At 36.2% G+C, this 22,301-nt stretch overlaps 1 protein-coding gene across 2 annotated transcripts in view; it reads left to right on the forward strand.

Annotated features, from left to right (window-relative positions):
* The window catches only part of CAND1 (cullin associated and neddylation dissociated 1), a 43,005-nt gene extending 26,755 nt beyond the window's left edge, over window positions 1-16,250 (forward strand). For both annotated transcript variants that reach the window (XM_003989017.6, XM_019835191.2), the window contains 9 exons: window positions 651-796; window positions 3,921-4,213; window positions 5,965-6,106; window positions 6,440-7,933; window positions 8,629-8,724; window positions 11,628-11,797; window positions 11,878-12,042; window positions 13,625-13,732; window positions 14,696-16,250. In XM_003989017.6, coding sequence (XP_003989066.2) covers window positions 651-796; window positions 3,921-4,213; window positions 5,965-6,106; window positions 6,440-7,933; window positions 8,629-8,724; window positions 11,628-11,797; window positions 11,878-12,042; window positions 13,625-13,732; window positions 14,696-14,920 — 2,839 coding nt within the window. In that variant the 3' untranslated portion in view covers window positions 14,921-16,250. The remainder of the gene's footprint in view (window positions 1-650; window positions 797-3,920; window positions 4,214-5,964; window positions 6,107-6,439; window positions 7,934-8,628; window positions 8,725-11,627; window positions 11,798-11,877; window positions 12,043-13,624; window positions 13,733-14,695) is intronic.
* The last annotated feature ends 6,051 nt before the right edge of the window (window positions 16,251-22,301 follow it).

The raw sequence follows: 22,301 nt of genomic DNA on the forward strand, positions 1-22,301 counted from the left end.
AGGCTCTGAGCCATCAACCCAGAGCCCGACGCGGGGCTTGAACTCACGGACCGCGAGATCATGACCTGAGCTGAAGTCGGGCGCTTAACCGACTGAGCCACCCAGGCGCCCCATCCAAATTTTTAAAATCAGAAATTGTGGGATTTGTTTCTGTTCTTTTAATTATTCCTTTATTGTGGGGCATTTCTATGTTCTGTCTGAGAACATATAGCCAGAGCTAGAACGTATAGCATATAGCTAGAAGACCTAGCCTAGAAGAGTGTGCACTGGCATTTTTACAAACAGTCCTAGTTGCTGAAGAGCATGTTCACTTGGGCTTGGTCTTCTAGTCATATGTTCAGAAGATAGACATAAATATACAGATTTCTGTTCCACCCTAAATTAACCACAGTATATCATTTATTGTAAGAATCATCCTGATTTCAGAGATGTGAAAATGTGAGGGGGAAAGTTCATCTTAAAATCAAGTGTCATTTGAAAAGTAAATATTTTAAAATATGTCGAGTCATTGCTATTGAAAAGGCTAAGAACCACTTTTTCTGTGCTGTGTTACAGGGAAGAAAGAAATCTGGTAATAAAGCAAAATGTGTCAGATAGTAAATGAAGGGGAAAAATAGTTATTCAAGGCAGCTTTTATTTTTTTTCTTCAGATGTCCTAAGGAAGTATATCCTCATGTTTCTACCATTATAAATATTTGTCTTAAATATCTTACCTATGATCCAAATTATAATTATGATGATGAAGATGAAGATGAAAATGCCATGGATGCAGACGGTGGTGATGATGACGACCAAGGTATTTCAAATTATATAGAAGCGATGTGTTAAATTTTCATCAAAGAGCCAGTGTTATAGATGGAGAGGATTCTTATCCCCAAATTGTACCATTTATTTATAATAGTGAAAGTGGAAATGACCTCAGTATTCAACAATAGCAAGTTGATTAAATAAATTATGGGGCATCTATGTATTAAACTGCTATACAACATTTTCAGAGTCCTGTTCTAGAAAAATATTAAGGCACTTATTAATAAGCTTTGTGAAAAAGTGGGACAAAGTTATGTCCCAGTTTTATTTTTTTTAATATACAGAAAAAAAAGATGTTAGTGTTTTTCCCTTAGCTAGCAATATAAACGATATTTGTGTTTTGTGTGTGTGTGTTGTTTTGTTTTTATTTTTCTTTATTCAAATTTCTACAAAGATTTTGTAAGGAGGGAAATGAATTTTATTTTAAACTGTGATGTAGATATACATATTCAGTTATTTGGCTGGTTGTATGCATACTTTCATGAAAAATCCTAAATATTGTTTGAGGCTCCATTTAACTTTCATAAATAATCTAGACATTTCTCAGGCTCCTAAGATTGATGTCCTCATGCTGTGATTTGTAGTATATACTCTGGAAAGGGATAGCACTTTTAGGAACATAGATGTTTGTGTTGTTTCTGCTAGTATTAAAAGAATCATAGTGGAGATAATTAAATAGGTGTTATGTGGTATATGGGTTGGTGGATTTCATGATAGTTTTCATACTTTTGATTTTTGAATTTATGTCCTCTTAAATCTATAATTTCATTTGTCCTAAAACAACAAGTGACTATAAAAAAAATCTCCCTTAACCCAATATTACACAGGCAGCTAATGCCCAGTGTCTCTTACAACTGAACTGAAAAGCACGCTCTCCAATTCCTTTTTTCTTCTCTCTTAAATCTAGTCTTCAGTGATGGACAGGATCACCAGTGATCTCAAATGTTTGCCTGTTACTAAGTTCGGCAGTGTTTCTTGAACTTCCAGAGTACCACACTCTCCTGGGTGTAGTCCTGTTTTTGTGATTATCCCTTTTCAGTCTCTGTGCTGGTTGCTCTTCATAATCCTGACCACTAAACTTCAGAGTATTCCAGGGCTTAGACTTCTCTGTGAACTCATATTCTTGTTAATCTTACCTAGTCTCCTAGGTTTAATATCCTTATGCTGAAAACCCAAATTTTTCTTTATTCCAGATCTTTCCTGTGACTTTTAAGTTCATGTATACATCTGCTTAATTGATTCACTGCTTAGATGTATAAAATATCTTCTCTCCACTTTTCCCCTATCTCCTGCCTAACCAGTTTATTCTTTAGCCTTTTCCATCTCATCTTAGTCTCTCAGGCCAAAAACTTTGAGGTTATACATAATTACTTTTTCTTGTATACCCCCTTCATTCAGTCTCTCATCTCCGGGCTTTCCTCTTTATTTATTCCTTCTCAGTGTTTTTATTTTCATTGCATTTAATCCCTTTTGACATACTGTAATTATTTTCCACATCTAGGATGTAAGTTTCATGAAGACAGAGAGTTTTAGTCTCTCTGTTGACTGCTTTATCCCAGTGCCTAGGGTAGTGCTTGACACACAGTAGGCACTCAGTAAATGTGTTGTATTAATGAAGGGATTATAATAGAATATCCTTTGAAAAAAGCAGTAGCGATATCTTCCAAGTTTTGATTGTTGGTTTTTAGTGTGCCAGGTACTTATGTTGAATAACTAACCAAGTCCTTTAGCTGTTACATCAGTTTTCATGGGTTATACCTAATGACTGTCTTTGTACCATAGTGTTACTGTAACATAAAAGCACCATAATTTCAGTGATTAGGATATTTAATGTTTTAATAACCCTTTTTTTTTCCAATAAAGTATATTTCTACAAAATAATTCACATGGGTTGCCATGGGGAAAACTTCATTTATTTGTTTGCTTTTAAATAATCTATTTTGATATAGTACCTTTTAATTTTCAAATGTGTATTTGCAAATAAGTCATATGCCTTGGGTTTAGTAGTATTTGGTTAGGTTTTCCTATAATGTGCCAAAATGAAATTAAGTAAACAAAACTTTAATATCATCCTAGGATTTTGTAAGGCATAGCTGGCCACATTTAGCTGTCATTAAACTAATTGGAATATAAGCCAGTGAAGAGATGACATCTTTTCCCCCCACTGAGGAATCAGCGTGTCAGGGCTATTATCTTATCTAATAACAAAATTATTGTTAATTTTAGACTGTTCTAAGAACTGCTAGCATTTTTGCCATCCTCCTGACTTTATGTTGCCCAACTGATTCAGTCTGATAGTGTTGGAAGGAAATAATTTTCAGAGATTTCACACACATGACATATGTATGTAATAAAGCATACATAAGTGAGGTAGAGTTGATAATGCTTATACTTGGAATGCTTATTGTTTTAAGGTTTAACAGGAATTTGGAGAAGATGGTGCTTTGTTGTTAGAAGGATTTTCTTGTAATTGAGGAAGTATTGTGTTTTTAAACTGTCATGAGAATACGTTGAAAGGTTGAAAATACACGTATTTTTTCCTAAAAGCCCGTCATTAAATGTAGTGAAAACCCTTGTAATCCCAAAGAAAGCTGATGTCAGTCAGGATTCTTTCTCTCCCCAGAAAATTAGTCTACAGCGTGTCCTAGGATTGTAACCATGCTTTTTAATATATCATCTATAGTCACAAATCATATTTGCTGGTTTATCTTATTAACGCCTTCTGTGATTGATTGATTGCTTTTCCTATAGTGTCAAGTAAGTAAACATACTGTTTAAAAGGTTGGGATGAGAGATTTATGTTTTACAAGTATTTATTTTGGAAAGAAGTTTCATGTGTTAATAATTTAAAAATGATTTTAAATGATTTAAGCTGCTCATTACCCGTAATAAGTGAGAAGATGATTAACGAGTTAAAAACAATTACGATTATTTTCTTTAGAGGTTAATTTATATGTAACTTGGTATAATTTCTGTCTGTTAAGTACTTGCTCTTTTAAGACTTGCTGTACTTAAGTGAAAAGTTTTAAAACTGTCTTAGTTTGAATATCGATTCACTTTCTGTATTAAATGATAAACTTTTCTTACCTGTTAACATTAAAACTTCTCTCTAGGGAGTGACGACGAATACAGTGATGATGATGACATGAGCTGGAAAGTGAGACGTGCGGCCGCTAAGTGCTTGGATGCTGTAGTTAGCACAAGGCATGAAATGCTTCCAGAATTCTACAAGACTGTCTCTCCTGCACTGATATCGAGATTTAAAGAGCGTGAAGAGAATGTAAAGGCAGATGTTTTTCATGCATACCTTTCTCTTTTGAAGCAAACTCGTCCTGTACAAAGTTGGCTGTGTGACCCTGATGCTATGGAGCAGGGAGAAACACCTCTGACAATGCTTCAGAGTCAGGTCAGTTTAAAAGTATGATTGAGGGGCGCCTGGGTGGCTCAGTTGGTTAAGCGGCCGACTTCGGCTCAGGTCATGATCTCGCAGTCCGTAAGTTCGAGCCCCGCGTCAGGCTCTGTGCTGACAGCTCAGAGCCTGGAGCCTGTTTCGGATTCTTTGTCTCCCTCTCTCTGACCCTCCCCCGTTCATCCTCTGTCTCTCTCTGTCTCAAAAATAAATAAACGTTAAAAAAAAAAATTAAAAAGTATGATTGAAAGTCATGTTCATAAATATGATCTTGTAAAATTGGGTTTTTATATGGAAATGTGAGTCTCAGAACATCTTCAGAGAAGCAGAGTTCTGGGATATACTTCTATAGGAGTTTATGTATACTCATTCATGCTATGTCACTTATAGTTTATCCTGATTGAGGTATTCTTGATTTATTAGATAAGCAATATTAAAATAATTTTAAGATTCAGTAAAATTATCTCTGATGTTAACAGAGGAATCTTAGGAGTGAAGCAAAGTATGAACACAAGTAGTGTGACTCCACAGCTCTAATTTAGCTGCATGATCCTGGACAAGGTAGTTATTTTTTTAAACCTCACTTTTCTCACGCGTAGTAATGGTTTACTTAGAATTGTCTACCCAGGGAAGTAAGAGATGAGTTGATCTATGTAAACATTTAGTGTAGTGCCTGGTACATAGTAAGTACTTACAGATTTTTATTAATAAGAGCTGGCATTGATATTTTTCACTTTAGGACATCTCTAAGATTCTAAAGATCAGAGTTAGATAGCTCCTATTGAATGTTTGGTGCACGCTAGGCATTTTCCTATCTTGTATTTAATCCCTACAGCAGCCCAATGGTGTACATATTGGTTCATTTTTATAAATTACAAAACGGATGTTGAGAGGGACTGAACAACGAAACTATGGGAGATGTACATACCGTATGTCTCTTGCTTTCAAGTAGTACAAATTAACAGAAAATTCCTGGTGAACTTAAAGGTGAACATTGATGAATGCACTGTAGAAGGAAACGAGATAAAGTGTATGGAGGACACAAGCCATTAAATAAATGTATAGAAGTCAGGTAAAATCATGGGACATTCTGATGGTTTGACAAATCAGGTTGTCGTCTTTTGTCTCTAGCCCTCAGATCACTCTTCAACATGGTATGTGTCTGTCTGTATCCTCCCACCCAAATACCCTATTTATGTTTTACCAGCTAACATAACGGTAGAAAGTTTAGAAGCAGATGTCTTTGAATCATAAACTTGCTGCATGTAGCTATATTTTGAAGTGAGGTCTTACTTCATTGTGAGAGCAAACTAAAAGCAAAAATAAAGACCTGTTTAATGGTTTATTTTCCATAGTTTGTCCCTTTTCGTTTAATGCGTATCTGTGCTATTTTTGTTCAAAAAGCCATTTATAAATTATGTTGCTAAAATTTTGGTTGAAAATTTACTATTTGGTTAGATTTCTACTTAGTCTTATGTATTTCAGAATCAAAAATTAATTAAGGAAGACTTGTTGCTCTGTTAGAGAGCCAATGCTAGCTTTTCTCTGTTATCAGTATAAAGCAAATACAGTTCAAAGAACACAAATGTAGTGGGTACAACAAAAGCTGCATCAGACAATCTTGTTAGTAGATAGCGGAATTAGGAATTTGACAAAAAAGATAAACTGTTCATTCTCCCCGTCCCCTATAATTTGTGGTAAGTGTACTGAGGAAATACCAATAGCTAATGAGTGTGTGATAATTACAGGTTCCCAACATTGTTAAAGCTCTGCACAAACAGATGAAAGAAAAAAGTGTCAAGACCCGGCAGTGTTGTTTTAACATGTTAACTGAACTGGTAAATGTACTACCTGGAGCCCTAACGCAACACATTCCTGTACTTGTACCAGGTATGAAAGATAAATCACTTTGGGGACTTATCACAGACTATTATTAAGTCTTCGATAAGCTTAAATCGTTGTTTCCTTCAAAAGCGTAATTTGTGACAACTTAATTTGCACGTACAACCCTCTTGAACTCAAGTTAGAAACTTTCAAGTACAAAGTTTAAAACCTTACTGTAACTTTCTTGGCTGTCCTGTTTATCGTAGATTGTGGAGTCTCTACTACTTTAGAGATAGTATGACGAAGTGGGAACTTTAGTAGTATTTTAGGGATTAGGTTTTAATTTTTTGCTTTCATGAAACTAAGAATTATTGGACTTTTTTTTTGTTGGCTTTTTAGGAATCATTTTCTCACTGAATGATAAATCAAGTTCATCAAATTTGAAGATTGATGCTCTGTCGTGTCTGTATGTAATCCTCTGTAACCACTCTCCTCAAGTCTTCCATCCTCACGTTCAGGCTTTGGTCCCTCCAGTGGTGGCTTGTGTCGGAGACCCATTTTACAAGATTACATCTGAAGCACTTCTTGTTACCCAACAGCTTGTCAAAGTAATTCGTCCTTTAGATCAGCCTTCCTCGTTTGATGCAACTCCTTATATCAAAGATCTATTTACCTGCACCATTAAGAGGTTAAAAGCAGCCGACATTGATCAGGAAGTCAAGGAAAGGGCTATTTCTTGTATGGGGCAAATTATTTGCAACCTTGGAGACAATTTGGGTTCTGATTTGCCTAATACGCTTCAGATTTTCTTGGAGAGACTAAAGAATGAAATTACCCGGTTAACCACAGTGAAGGCATTGACACTGATTGCTGGGTCGCCTTTGAAGATAGATTTGAGGCCTGTCCTGGGAGAAGGGGTTCCTATCCTTGCTTCATTTCTCAGGAAAAACCAGAGAGCTTTGAAACTGGGTACCCTTTCTGCTCTAGATATTCTAATTAAAAACTATAGTGACAGCTTGACAGCTGCCATGATAGATGCAGTTCTAGATGAGCTCCCACCTCTTATCAGCGAAAGCGATATGCATGTTTCACAGATGGCTATCAGTTTTCTTACCACACTGGCGAAAGTGTATCCCTCCTCCCTTTCAAAAATAAGTGGATCCATTCTCAATGAACTTATTGGACTTGTGAGATCACCTTTATTGCAGGGGGGAGCTCTTAGCGCCATGCTAGACTTTTTCCAAGCTCTGGTTGTCACTGGAACAAATAATCTAGGCTACATGGATTTGTTGCGCATGCTGACTGGTCCAGTTTATTCTCAGAGCACAGCTCTTACTCACAAGCAGTCTTACTATTCTATTGCCAAATGTGTAGCTGCCCTTACTCGAGCATGCCCTAAAGAAGGACCAGCCGTAGTAGGTCAATTTATTCAAGATGTTAAGAACTCAAGGTCTACAGATTCCATTCGTCTCTTAGCTCTGCTTTCTCTTGGAGAAGTTGGGCATCATATTGACTTAAGTGGGCAGCTGGAACTAAAATCTGTAATATTAGAAGCCTTTTCATCTCCTAGTGAAGAAGTTAAATCAGCCGCCTCCTATGCACTAGGCAGCATTAGCGTGGGCAACCTTCCTGAGTATCTGCCATTTGTCTTACAAGAAATAACCAGTCAACCCAAAAGGCAGTATCTTCTGCTTCATTCCTTGAAGGAAATTATTAGCTCTGCATCAGTGGTGGGCCTTAAACCATATGTTGAAAATATCTGGGCCTTATTGCTAAAGCACTGTGAGTGTGCAGAAGAAGGAACCAGAAATGTTGTTGCTGAATGTCTAGGGAAACTCACTCTAATTGATCCAGAAACTCTCCTTCCACGGCTTAAGGGGTATTTGATATCAGGTGGGTACCTAGATTTTCTTACTTAAAATTTTATTAGCAGTTGGTAACCTTGAAAGATGCCTAATGCAGAAGCTAAAACAATCTTGTGTTATATGTAGAACCTATTGCCATATTCAAGTGACATTTTGTTGTTTAAAAAGCTAGAATAATAAGATAACGGTTAAATGAATCTGTTCTAATTTCCAGTGTTCATTATATTTCAGTGCTACTTTTTAATCTTAAAATTGTGGAAAAGACAGATGTTTGTTGAATTAACGTCTCCTGAGGAGCTTGGTAGTACTAATTATAATACTAAAATTAATGAATTAGTTCAAAGGAAAGAACCTAGGAGAGTTTTGTTTTCAGATTACCAGTGTCAACTCCTTTCGACCAAATAGGGGATAATAATAGCCATTGCTTTTTTAAAAAATTGTGGGTTTAAATACTTCCCTTTTGTGAGGGCTTAGATCCCCCACTGCTGTTCTTCCAGCCCTTCTTCCCAGAAGACATTATTTCTTTTGAAACCTAATGGGATTATAGTTTACGAGTAAAACTTTGCTTCCCTGAGAACAGTAAGTGTCACCCCTCTGGACCAAAGAGAATTTTAAGGAATTGAAGACACTGGTGTTAGTTGAAAGTGGTTTGAAAATGATAAAGATGCCCATGGATTTTAGTGAATTTACATACCAGTAGACTTAAAATTTATTTTTAATTAGGCTCATCGTATGCCCGAAGCTCTGTGGTTACAGCTGTGAAGTTTACTATTTCTGATCATCCGCAACCTATTGATCCATTGTTAAAGAACTGCATAGGTAAGTGGAAACAAAGGTGAACATACTGATTAATAATTTCAGTAGCCAAAAATACTACCAAGGAACTAAAATGCTTTTAAGGGTCTGGTAATTATTTCATTAAAAAGATAATTGGTAATGTGTGATTATCTATCATCCCTCAGTTTGCAGTTGTTACCAGATAATTTTGCAAATCACTGAAATTGGTAAATAACACTAGGATGTCCTTCAGAGTCAACTACATATTTGGTTCTTGCTTTATCTGTGGGAGCCCCGGTTTTCTGTTATTACTTGTAAACCCTCCAGCTCCCAGGGAGAACTGTGAAGACTTCATATGTAAGGTGGAAACGGTGGAAGAATAAAAAACTGAGTCGGGTAGAACTAAGATAGCCAAGAAAGACTAGGGCTGTCTCTGTTTCTATGACGTCAAGAATTAGCTTCTAGGATGATTAGTAATGATTTTATAATTTCTTGTGTTGATTTCATCATCATCAATTTTCTTAGAGTTGGTAAAACTAAAAACCTTTAGAGCTTAGTTTGGTGTTTTCTTGGAAACAGAGCAATGACAATAACAGCAGAGAGAATAGAGGGATATGGCAAAGAAGCTTTGTAGTTTTGTGCCATTGTGCAGTAGGCCAACAAAGGGAAAAAACACAATTTAAAAGAATTGGCAGTGGATTACCTGGTGATCAAAAAGAAGGAAATCTTGTCATTTGTAACAACATGGATGGAACTAGAATGTATTACGCTAAGAGATAAATCAGAGCAAGATGAATATCATGATTTCACTCATGTGGAATTTAAGAAAACAGATGAACATAGGGAAGGGAAGGAAAAATAAGGTTAAAACAGGGAGGCAAATCATAAGAGACTCTTAAATACAGAGAACAAACTGAGGGTTGCTGGAGGGGTAGTGGGTGGGGAGATGGGCTGAGTGATGGGCATGAAGGAGGGCACTTGTTGGGATGAGCATTGGGTGTTATATGTAAGTGATGAATCACTAAATTCTCCTGAAACCATGATTACACTACATGTTAACTAACTTGGATTAAATAAAAATGAAAATGGATTTTCAGTTAAGAAATGGATTACCAGTTAATAAGAGGGATGCAGGGATAAATGGATGCTATCGCTGGGACCTAGAAATAATTTAAAGAAGGTCTGTATTGGAAGATTCTTGCCTTTGTTCTCCTCACCTGTTTTTTTGCTTTGATATATTTGTTGACATTTTTTGTGTTGTACAAGATAGGACAAAGAATCCTGCGCCACATCTCTAGAGACATATTTCCAAGTTGACAAGTCAACTATTGTGTATCGTTGGTGTAGTTATTTGATCAGATGATTGTCATTCTCTTTGAATTATGATCTAGTTTAGTATTATTTGTGACTAATATGAACATCAGAACCACCTAGGAAGCTTTTTAAAAATTATAATTTTTAAACTGAAGATTTGGGGATCTTTGATCCTAGTCCATGTCATCATTTGTCCATAATAATAGCAATATTTTAGATGCTTTTCTGAAAGCAGATAATTAGAATAAAGTATTATTCTCATTTACTGTCTTAGTAATTCTAAGCAAAGAGAGGGATGAGGAGATTTAGTCTGATGTATTTGAATTCTTTTTGAATCCAAGGTAACTCCTGAACTTTTTTGTAATCAGAAGTTTCCTGGGGGGTCAGCCTTGAGTTTGCCCCCCAGTGTATGGTGTCTGAAGTATTACTTCCTTTCCATTTTTTCAAATTGCCGTTGTGATACAGTCAAGTGTTGGCACTGCTCTTTTTCCCCATGTATTCCAAAAGATTGCTGATTGTAGGGTTGAGACTGCATAATGAAGAATGGTAGCTCCATAAGAATACCAGGTATGTCCCAGACTATTCAACAGTGTACATTGCAGCTTATTCTACTCATGTAGTCTGAAAAGGTTTGGAATGCTCATTTTATAAGTCTTGCCTAAAGTACCTTGCCAAAAGTCATAAAATTGGCAAATGAAGTGATTTGGATCCCCCTCTGTGTGACTCCAAACATCTTTGCACTATAATTTCTTCCCCACGTTTGCAGTTTCTACTTTTTGTTCTGTGTTGAGTTTCAGGTTCCTCCTTCTGTATTATTAACCTCTTACCAATTCATACATTCGGCATTAAAGATAGAAATAAAAGTATTTTGAAGGCGCATGTCTCCTTATCATCCGATAAATTGTGTACTTGTTAATAGTGTTCAGTTTATCAAGCAGCGGATCTGTCTCAGGCTAATTATTTTATTCAAACTCAGTTTTTTTCTGTTTTTGTTGCTTTTAGTGAAAATACTAATTTTGAACTCTTGAGTGCACCATTCACAATATTTTTATAGCTGCTGGTTCCGTCACTTCTCTGTGCAACCTACCTTTTTTTTAAATTAAGTATCTGTAGGGGCGCCTGAGTGGCTCAGTCGGTTGAGTGTCCGACTTCAGCTCAGGTCACAATCTCACGGTTCGTGAGTTCGAGCCCCGCGTCGGGCTCTGGGCTGATGGCTCAGAGCCTGGAGCCTGCTTCCGATTCTGTGTCTCCCTCTCTCTCTGCTCCTCCCCCGTTCATGCTCTGTTTCTCTCTGTCTCAAAAATAAATAAACTTTAAAAAAAATTTTTTTTTTTTTAAATAAAAAAAAATAAGTATCTGTAAATGTAATTGAAGAACTTTTGGGGCTCACTGATTCCATACCCTCTGCATTATATAATGGTGCTAAGAATCGGTTATCATGTCTGAATGTGAGTGGGTCTAATTGATTACCTGTTGCCAAAAGAAGTTCTGTATTTCACTTATCGTGTCCTTCTGTCACCTGCATGGAAGAAATAATATCAACATAAACTTAGCCATTTAGAAAAAATATATAATGTATATTGTATTTTAAGCCTACCATGACTATATGATGTTTCTCTTAAAATTTTCAGGTGATTTCCTAAAAACATTGGAAGACCCAGATTTGAATGTAAGAAGAGTAGCCTTGGTCACATTCAATTCAGCAGCACATAATAAACCGTCATTAATAAGGGATCTTCTAGATACTGTTCTGCCACATCTTTATAATGAAACAAAAGTTAGAAAGGAGCTTATAAGAGAGGTAAGTTAGTTACATTACTGTTTATCTAAGCTTGTCCTTTACTTTTAAGTATATCCACACATTCTTTTTTGTTTTAACAGGTAGAAATGGGTCCATTTAAGCATACAGTTGATGATGGACTGGATATTAGAAAGGCAGCTTTTGAGTGTATGTACACACTTTTAGACAGTTGTCTTGATAGACTAGATATCTTTGAATTTCTAAATCATGTTGAAGATGGTTTGAAGGACCATTATGATATTAAGGTAAGATATTTGTGCCTGTTTATAAATTGCTTTAGAGGAAGACTTTGCTATAGTGACTTTCACCCTTGCAATTTACTCTTGTGTATTAAGAAAAATTGATTTGCTTGTCATGATTTAATAAGTGTACTATAAACTAGAATATGCAAAAGTAATAGTAATACAGTGTAACATTACAGGGAAAATCCAGAAACCTCATTGGAGGAGGAAGTCAAATCTCAGTTATGGATGGAAAATTCTCAAATTCTGTATGCCAGCTTGCTTTAATGCATAGACCAGAGATCTTTCCATTACTTAAAAGAAGAGTCCAGGCAGGTTTTGGTGTTCAGAGTATAAGGAGTGAAATTATTACTACTACTACTATTTTTTTTTTTTTTTTGGCCTGTCTTAATATTGGACAGTAATCTTCTCAAGGGAGTTTTTTCTTTTCCTCTTTAGTTTTCCATCAGTGTCTTGGCTAATTCTTTTGTCTGTCTTTAGAGCTGTTCTGTATGATAACTGTTTTACTTACATGAATGGGGGATTTTTATTTTCCAGTATAATAGGCTTAATATCAAAAGTATTGTTAAAGGATAATACAGAAGGACTGTTTCCACATATACATAGCAATCTGTAGAAATTAGAAATACCCTTCAAAGTTTTAGAGTAGGAACTTTGCATAGCTGCTCTTTGTTTTATTTGCTCATGTCCATTTTAAATATGAACTATAAAAGGGTGATTTAAAAAACGTTCATTGTCTCTTCTTCAGGCCCTTTAGTCAAGCAGGGCAAAAGTGGTAGTTGAAAAGTAATTCAGCCATACTATCAGAATTCCAACTTGTTTCCTATGTGGTAGTAACCTGACCCTCCCAAATTCAATGAAGAGAACCCCAAAAGAAGTAATAGGATCCTCCTGTTTTATTCTGTAGTTTATAGTGTAAGAGAAAAAAAAGATTATGAGTTACTGGGCTTTATATGGATAATATAAGGATAATATAATATATATATTATTCTATACATATATTCTATATATTATCTGTATATAATATATAGATATATAGAATAATATATATAATCTATATTATATATATAATCTATATATTATAAGGATAATATAAGATTGAATAACCAGTCTTTTTGATTTTTTAGGAATATCTGCTAAGACAGTGGAAACTTATTACAGAGCTTTTCTCCTAGTTATTTTCTTGTTCAGTGGTTTCCATTCTGTTACACACAAGGCTTTTTAACAAATACTGTATCTGTGATCCTATCCTGACAGGTTAAGTAAAAATCTCTGGGAAAGGGGTTGAGGAATTGGGCAGATTTCTAAAGCTTTCCAGCGCTAATGTGCAGCCAGGATTGAGAACCACTTTACTAGTTTTGGACTCTAGGACCACATTCTAAGGTCGATCTGCCTAATGCTCATAATTAATATTCCTCAGAATAAAGTTTGAAACAAATTTATGTGATTCCAAATGGCAGATTACATTAAAATGAAACTTGATGGTACATGCTATGCATTTCCTCTTAAAAGCTTTGTCAGGATTTGGAATTTTGTCTTTAGAAAATAATGCAAAGTCTAAATTTTTTGTTTTAATTTCTAATAGATGCTCACATTTTTAATGTTGGTGAGACTCTCCACCCTTTGTCCAAGTGCAGTGCTACAGAGGTTGGACCGACTTGTTGAGCCATTACGTGCCACATGTACAACTAAGGTAATCACTGATAGACATCACCCTAGGCCAGACTTGGTATATTCAAGAATCCTAGTTGATTCCATACTGTAGTTTTCCAAATTTAACCATGCTAACACCCTATGTATTAGTTGGCTTTAAAAGTGAATCTTTTAGGGGCTCCTGGGTAGCTTAGTTAAGCATCCGACTTTGGCTCAGGTCACGATCTCGAGGTTGGTGGGTTCGAGCCCCACGTTGGTCTCTGTGCTAACAGCTCAGAGCCTGGAGCCTACTTCAGATTCTGTGTCTTCCTCTCTCTCTGCCCCTTCCCCACTCACACTCTGTGTTTCTCTCAAAAACAAACATTAAAAAATTTTAAAAGTTAACCTCTTAGATGTGGATGTTTTAGAAAACATAGCACCATTAAATGCCATTCTTAAAAGCTTTTATTTAATGTTATAGTTATGTATCATATGTTGAAGTATCGATTCTGAGACCATAAAGGAGGAAATGGTGTATTCTGGTAGAGGAGGTGGTGAGTGGGAGTCCTAGAAAACTTCATATGAGCACGATGACATATAAAATGGACCTTGAAAAGTTAGAATTTTTAGATTCAGAAGGAAACAGGACTTTTCACAGAAGAAATACACAGTTCATGGCAGTACATGACATGTTTGAAGAAAAATGAGTGAACAGGGTAGCTAGAAGAATAGTTTCTTGGAGGCCAGAGTAGGACTTGCTTAAGCAGGTAAGGCTCTGGGTCCCATTCTGTTTTCAACCATGAGGGCTCTGGATTTTGTTTTTATAAGGGGGCTTTGTATAAAATGTTCCCTCAAAGGAAGAGAGCTACTGCTCAACAGTTTAAAAATAACTGTTTAGGTATAATGTATCTTTTGGACCTATAAGACAGTGGCTTTGCTTTATTTACCAGAAATTTCTACATGCTTAAATTTTGTTCAGGAGCTGCCTTTATAACCTATAATATAAATTTGCTCAATGTTACAGGTGAAAGCAAATTCAGTAAAGCAGGAGTTTGAAAAGCAAGATGAACTAAAGCGATCTGCCATGAGAGCAGTAGCAGCATTGCTAACCATTCCAGAAGCAGAGAAGAGTCCACTGATGAGTGAATTCCAGTCACAGATCAGTTCTAACCCTGAGCTGGCGGCCATCTTTGAAAGTATCCAAAAAGATTCATCGTCTACTAACTTGGAATCAATGGACACTAGTTAGATGTTTGTTCAACACGGGGACCATTACTTTGACCATATGATGCACTGAATTGACAGGTTAACCATAAGACATGGAAAGAGAAGTATTTAAGGCTTCAAAATGTTCCATTTTTTTCCCTCTTCTCATGGAGACAGTTTGGCTTTCTTCCATTGTTGTTTTTGTAGCATTTATTTCAGAAACATGTATTTCCACAATCTCCAGAGGTTGTAAAGCCACTAATGTTTTAGTGGTTAGGGCAACATTTAAAAAATGGAAATTAAAATTTAGGATTTATGGAGATAGGGTCCAGTATCTATTTGCCCTGTAATGTTTAGGATTAAAATGTTGAAATTTTGTGACCATGAATTTCTTTCTTTTATAATTTTTCTTTAAAAAAAAAATCAAAAAATTTTACAAGACGAAAACCATGTTTTTCTCGTATAACTTTTTGTTTCAGCAACATAAATCGATTTTTAGCTGGCAGACAAGAATATCTGTGTAAGATTTGTTACGTTTCAGAGGGTTTGGCAGTTTAAAAAAAGATAAGGTATCATTTTTTTTTAAGTATGGGGATTAACAGTATCCCTGTTGTGCACACTAATTTTGCATGAGCAAGTTTACAAATATGTATTGTCTGTAAAGCAGCATGTGCAGATTATTCATAATAACAAAAGTTAAAATAGTATTATTGTATTAGTGCAATTTTCAGATATTTATTTTTGCACAGAAAACATATCTGGAGAAAGAGAGAGAGGAGTAAATTTTTGAAACTTTGGTTTTCTTAATGCCAGTGTGAATTTGCAGATGTTTTCAGCAAATCAAGTCACAATAACAGTTTGCCACTTTTTCTATTATAAATTTTCTTACACATTTAAAATTTGAATATTTAAGTACTCCGTTTTTCTCAGTTACCCATTTGTGTGCGTGTGTTTCCAACTTAGAAATTTTTAAAGCCAGATGTTTCTTTCAGTCCCTTTGGATCCCTACATTCCTTATTGAAGGATACAAATACTGTGTACACTTTTGAATTTTATTTTTAGGAAAATTCTGAAGCTGTCACAGGTTTGTTAGCTAATATAGTGTTTTCTTTTAGTTGAGTTAGATCCCCCCCCCCTTGTAGCGCTAATTCACATATTGTATTTGGTAAGTGTTGACTACTTTTCCTGATTAAGGGGTCTGTGCTGGGGGGAAGCAAAGCTTTGCAGTACCTTATATTGTAGTTAAATTTTTATTTAACATATCCTTCAGTGAGCTCATTTCACACTGTAGCCTCTTCCTTCAAATTTGTGGTGCTCCTGTAACAGTAAGAACTAACTTCTGAAATAAAAGACATCTCCTAATGCTGTGCAAACATAGTTTACATGTATTGAAGGAGGCAGTTGTTAAATCGACCAATTTAAGCAATCAGATATTTGAAAACTGCACCCTTTATTTTTGAAACTGTGAATTAGAAATATTTTTCCTGCTGTATAACTTCCTGCTTTAACATCTGAATATGCAGTGATTTTAATTGATAACATACTGTGGTGATTCGATTAACAGCTTGATTTCAAATGTTCAGATGATAATGCATAAGACATCATTACCAGTAAGGATTTTAGTACATTACTCTAGAACGTTACATGAAGTTGGTGCCATTTCAAAATGTGGCCAGTGATAATCTTCTACCATAATTTGCATAAAACTGTAATAGAAATTTATTTTGAGATGTTAGTATATTATGTACTATGCATTACCGTGGTATAGATGTTGTGGATATATTTAAGTATTTGGTTACATGGTTTCACAATAAATTACAATACTGCAGGCTCTAGGACCATATAGGAGACTGACATGCATATGTTGTGTGACTGTCTTAGTTAATTGTCTAACGTTAAATCCAAATACTTCTCATGTATTGGATTTTTTTTTTTTTAACTTCCAAGATGCATGGTTTTTTTTTTGTCTTGGAAGACGGCTGATTTTTCTAACAGCTGAAATTCTTTTAATACGAAAGTAGATTACACTTTTTTCTAGTAGATCTGGTTTTAGTAGTTTTTAAAATATATATATTCACATATATATTTACATACATGACAAAATTAGTTAACAGAGAAGAATACTCCGATTTTAAATGTTGAGTCAGACTGATTAACTTGGTACTTCTAGTGGCCATGTACTAATTCTGGAACCGAGGTTGCGAGGTGTGGGGTCTGGTCGTACTCTGCCGTTCATACTACTTACTGGTCTTTTACCTACTATGGACAACCATTAAGCAAAACCTCCATAATATGTAGGTTTCTCTGGAGAGCTACAAGTTAATAGGAAACAGCTGTTTGCCGATTTTCTTGACATATAAACTGTTTAGATCTGACTCTTTTAAAAAAAGTTCAATACAGGGTTGCATTTTGAGGCTATTTTATGAAACCAAGGCAGAAAGGAAATTTGGTATGGCAAGGCCTAACCTAAAAATTTATATATAAAATCAATAGCACTGAATAATTTTTAATTTTGGAGAGCGTAAGCAGGGGAGAGGAGATGAGAGAGAATCTTAAGCAGGCTCCATGCTCCACACAGAACCCAACATGGGGCTTGATCCCGTGACTCTGGGATCACTACCTGAGCTGAAATCAAGAGTCAGATGCTTAACCAACTGAGCCACCCAGGCACCCCTGAATGATAATTTTTGAAAAGGTGGTCATGTCTTCAATAGTGATGGCTAAAACTTTCTGACCATTGGGAATTAGAATGCTTAAAAGATTGAATAGTTACAAAAAATTTTATGTAACCGTAATTACTCAAATCAGTTTTTTTTGTTTGTTTTTTTTTTTTACATTTTTGTTGGGTAAATGATAACATACGAGCATATCTATTTTAACCATTTCTAAGGGATTTTTGTTTATACCTCGTTCAGGCTCGGGGACAACAAACGAATATGATTATACAGTCATGGTTGAAGTTCAAAAGAATGAGATATTTAAAATCCCTAGTCACTGAAACACTTCACTAGTTAATAAGCCGTGAGCTTTATTCAGCCACGTGACAAAGTATATAGCAATACTTCACAATTAAAATGTTGAAGTAACATTTTCTGCCCACGTTAAATTTTACCAAAAATTTAAATTGTTAAAGTTAACTGCCATTCTTTACATATATTATGCTTCGTAAATATTTTGATATTAAAGAGCTTAAAAATTGCAGCATGTTTTGGATTCTAGCTCTATCTTAAATTGAATCCTGTTTTTCAAAGCAATGCCACCCCAGATCCATCTTTTTAAAATCTTATTTAATCTGTAGAATGGAAAATGGAGTAACACTTCATATTACTGTTTGGGAAAAGGATATTCTGGTTTTAAATGTGGTAAGTTTTCCTTTGATACCTTTGGTTGTAAATATGGGACACTATGGAAGTCTTTGGTGGCGAGCTCCCAAAGGGCTCACCAGAGGAGGCCATTTTCTCAAGCATACACAGTAAAATTCTTTTCCTATTCCTAGAAAAGATGTTGTGAACACCTATGCTACACATTAGGACGAGATCTATCAGCAACACGTTTCTGCTTATAAAGTTCTAACTGAAATTGGGATTTTTCATTGGGCATCATAAAAAACCAACTTCAATTAAAACTACTAGAGGGGATATTGCAGGTTTTACTTTATTTAGACCCTGTGATGTCAATGTGTGTCAGGTTTCAGAATAGAATAAAATTTTTACTAGAGGGAATCTTAATACCCTGACCTCCTCCTACCATTTAATTCTGATCTTAATTATTCTTGATGATTTTGGCAAATTGAATTGTTTCACTTAGGTCTTAGAAAAAGCTTACATTCTATCAACTGAAAATTTTCCAGATTAGGTAGTATTGGAATTAGTGTGTATTTAGCCATTATCAGTAACTAAGGACATTGAGTGATATTATTCTAGAATGCTCACACACACACACACACACGCACACACAGAGATGTGAAGAATTGTACTCCAGAACTGGTTAATGTATGGCATCATAGTAACCTCACGTTGTAATAGCCTGAACTAATAACCCTGTTATTCTGAAAAGCTGTTTTACTTGTTTCACAGACATTTCACTTTTAATAGAAGCCCAACTGCTTTCTTAGGTAAGGGCAGCTAAATGTGTGTGATGGTAGCTTATTATAATCCTAGTGTAGTATTTTTAGAAGACACACAAATGTGTGATTCTGTTTGGAATCATTACCATCTATGAACTCAGTTTAGTTAGGCTTTCCTAAAAGGGCTGGAAATAAACTCCTGGCTCTTTATTCTAGATCTAAAATCCGTGCTTTCCTCCAAGGTTTAGATTTCAATGGAGAAAGACCTGTTCTTTTTTAGACCGGGATTTCTTATCCCTGGCACAATGGACATTCTGGACTAGATAATTCTGTAGCATGAGGGCTGCCCTGTGCAGTAAGATATCCCCTTGCCTCTACCCACTTAGATACCAAATTGTCTCCAGATATTGCCAAATGTCCCTCCCCCGTGTATGCAAAATTGCCCCGATTAAGAAACATTGTGGCAGAGATTTCTTTCTAGCAGCTAAACCCAACCGACAACTGTACACGTAGAAGCTTTCAGACCTTGTGTCAGTTCATCTTCCTAAGTACTACTTCAGATGAACCTATTTTCTTCCTAATCGTTAAGTTCAAGTCTCATGATTTAGTGAAAATAGGTTTCTACTCTCTCTACTGTTCGCGCCTCTGATTGAAATGGGTGGTCTTAAATCCCTTAACACACACTTTTTCTCTGGCTGTAAAATGCTTTCTGCACACCTAATAGAAATACGAACATAAAGGGCTGCTACTATACAGGGGACGTGAAGCAGTTTGAACGCTTTGGGATCAATGCACTGTATACAAAAGTTTAGGGACAGGAGCCATGAGCAACTGGTACGTTTTCCTTAATTCTTACAAAAAGAATAAGATTTGTTCATTTTCTCTTCAAGAGAGTAGTTGATTAATTTACCTTAATGAACTAATGATTTCTTTCCCAGTACAGGCAATTTCCTATTTAGCTAGAATATGTGAAGACCTGCCGAATAGTGCTGTTTTTGTAAGTCCAAGGCAATATCTATTTGAACCTTGAAAAGCTGACTATAGCAGATTTTTGCTATTTTTCTGGCATTAGTTGATGTTTGGAGACAACAAAATGCTTCCGTATGAATCTTGATACCCACACATGGGATTTTAAAGACAGATGGTGGTAGGCAAGTGGCAGAAGAACGACCACAAGGTTGCCTGTTCTTTGAAACAAGACTACTGTGTGAGTCATCTTTCAAGTACCACTTGGGGGAATTGGCATGAGCAAAAATAAGAGTTTCTCTCCTTTTACATGATACTGAAATATTAATGAGGTCATTGGTTCACAGCGTAGGTCCAGAATAACCTTGACAAATCAGTCTTCAAAATTGCCATTTAAAAGATTCAGAAATTTGTTTCAGCATCAGTTGTCTTCTAAGATGCAGTCAAGGATTATCAGAGGACCATGCGTTGCTCTCCAGATAAGAGCCCTGACTGATCAGTGTTCTGCAATAGCCCCTACTCACAGAGTTCTACATGTCAAGATTTATATAAAATATACTACCATGCTTCCCTTCCTGTAAATGTATCAGAGGCAAAGCTAATTACCTCCCTCCCCCCCCCCCCCACCTTTCCTTGGTACCTCCTACTTTTTAGTACTATGTGCTTGGTAGTGGAGACAGTACCTACAGGGAAACACACTGCATAATTACTATTAGTGTTGTAATAGAGGAAATACAAGGTTGTGCATGGTTTGTGCCACAGTGGTTCCTGGTCTGGGGTTCAGAACAAGCCTAAGCCAAGGAAGCTGTGTACTCCAATGAGAACAGAACTGGCAAAAGCGTAGAGACAAGGGGTCATGGCATATTCAGAAGCTGAGTATGGCTGTACTTGGCAATATAATAATGAGAGGCTAGAAAGGGCAGATTATATGGGGCCTTGTAAACAGTTTGGATTTAATTTCAGGGATGATGGCAAACCACAGAAAGACAAGCTAGGCAGTCATGTGATCAGATTTGTATTTTTTTGAAAAATTAGTTTAGAGAATGGGTTAAAAGGAAGGTCAGACATTTGTTGATGAATTAGGACATTACTGGTATAAACAGGTGAGAAAGAATGCTAACGCTGAACGAATAATGAATATAGTTTGGAATGGAAGTCAGGATGTTTGAAATCAAATGGACAGAAGTATATAAAATACTGCAATATGAACAGTCCCCCAAATAGTCTAGGACAACTTGTTTATTATTCTACAGGTCTACTGTAGATAGCATGGGGGGGGGGGGGTCGCCTTCCCATCTCACTAGGACGCAGTATGACCGGGCTACCTGTCCATTGCTGTGACAGAGGGAAAGTGAATCACATCTGTCTCCTATTGCTTGTGCCCAACCATGACATATCACTTATCACATTTTGATGGGCAAGAAGTCATGGCCATATGTAACAGCTGAACGTTCACTCTCGAGGCAATTGTGATAGTAAGCTCAGCTGAGTTGTGATTTGTTTGTTAAATAGAGGCAAGGGATGTAGAAAAGTTGTCACTTTGCATGCCCCACCACAACTCAAAATTAGATGTTCCTACCTATAACAAGTTCTTTTCAATCAACATGCCGAGTTTCTCTGAAACTTTTTCTTCACTCAGTGCCAGTGTCTGACTCCTCTCCATCTTTTCTCTTTATCCTCTATGACTACCTTCACCCTTTGCAGAATAAATTTTACCCGTTTTCAACACTGGCACCCAGGGCCATGGGAAATGGATCGCCTACCTCAAGTCCCCTTCGTCCCTCCCCATTTCAAGTGTATTCAAACAAAAGTACCAGCAATGTTGGTTATTTTCTAACATATGTATGTAGATAACCAACCCTATGATCTCTCCTTTTATCAACTTTCATCTTTACTATTTCAACCAACCCTTCTGAGGGATACAGCTTAGATATTTTCATTTAGAGCTATTTGAACTTAACCCCAGATATCCTACTTCAACTACAACTTCCTGTCCATCAAATTCTGTGCTCACTGGCTCTAAACTGATCTTGACCTCATAGAGTCCTGCAGTCTGTATTTCCCACACTTTTGTTCTCAGTCCTTCCTAACCTGTTTTCCACCCAGTATTGATCTCCTGGTTTGATTTTCTAAATGGCTCACTCATAAAATTATTTGCGTTTAAGGATGCTCGCTCACTCCCTAAATTTGCTTTAAGTTTTATGCTTAGCTTTCTTCTCCATACCTACTGGATTACCATTAGTCTAATTTTATCAGTAAAATTAAGGTCATCCTTCCATCTAAAATTCTCACATCCATTCCCATCTTCACTCATACCCTCATCTCAGAGATTGAGTTGTTACCCATTAGCTCAAGACCGACCGTTAGGTCCCAGAGCCCTGCGCTCTCCAGC

Source organism: Felis catus, chromosome B4, assembly GCF_018350175.1.
Source record: "Felis catus isolate Fca126 chromosome B4, F.catus_Fca126_mat1.0, whole genome shotgun sequence".
Lineage (NCBI taxonomy): Eukaryota > Metazoa > Chordata > Mammalia > Carnivora > Felidae > Felis > Felis catus.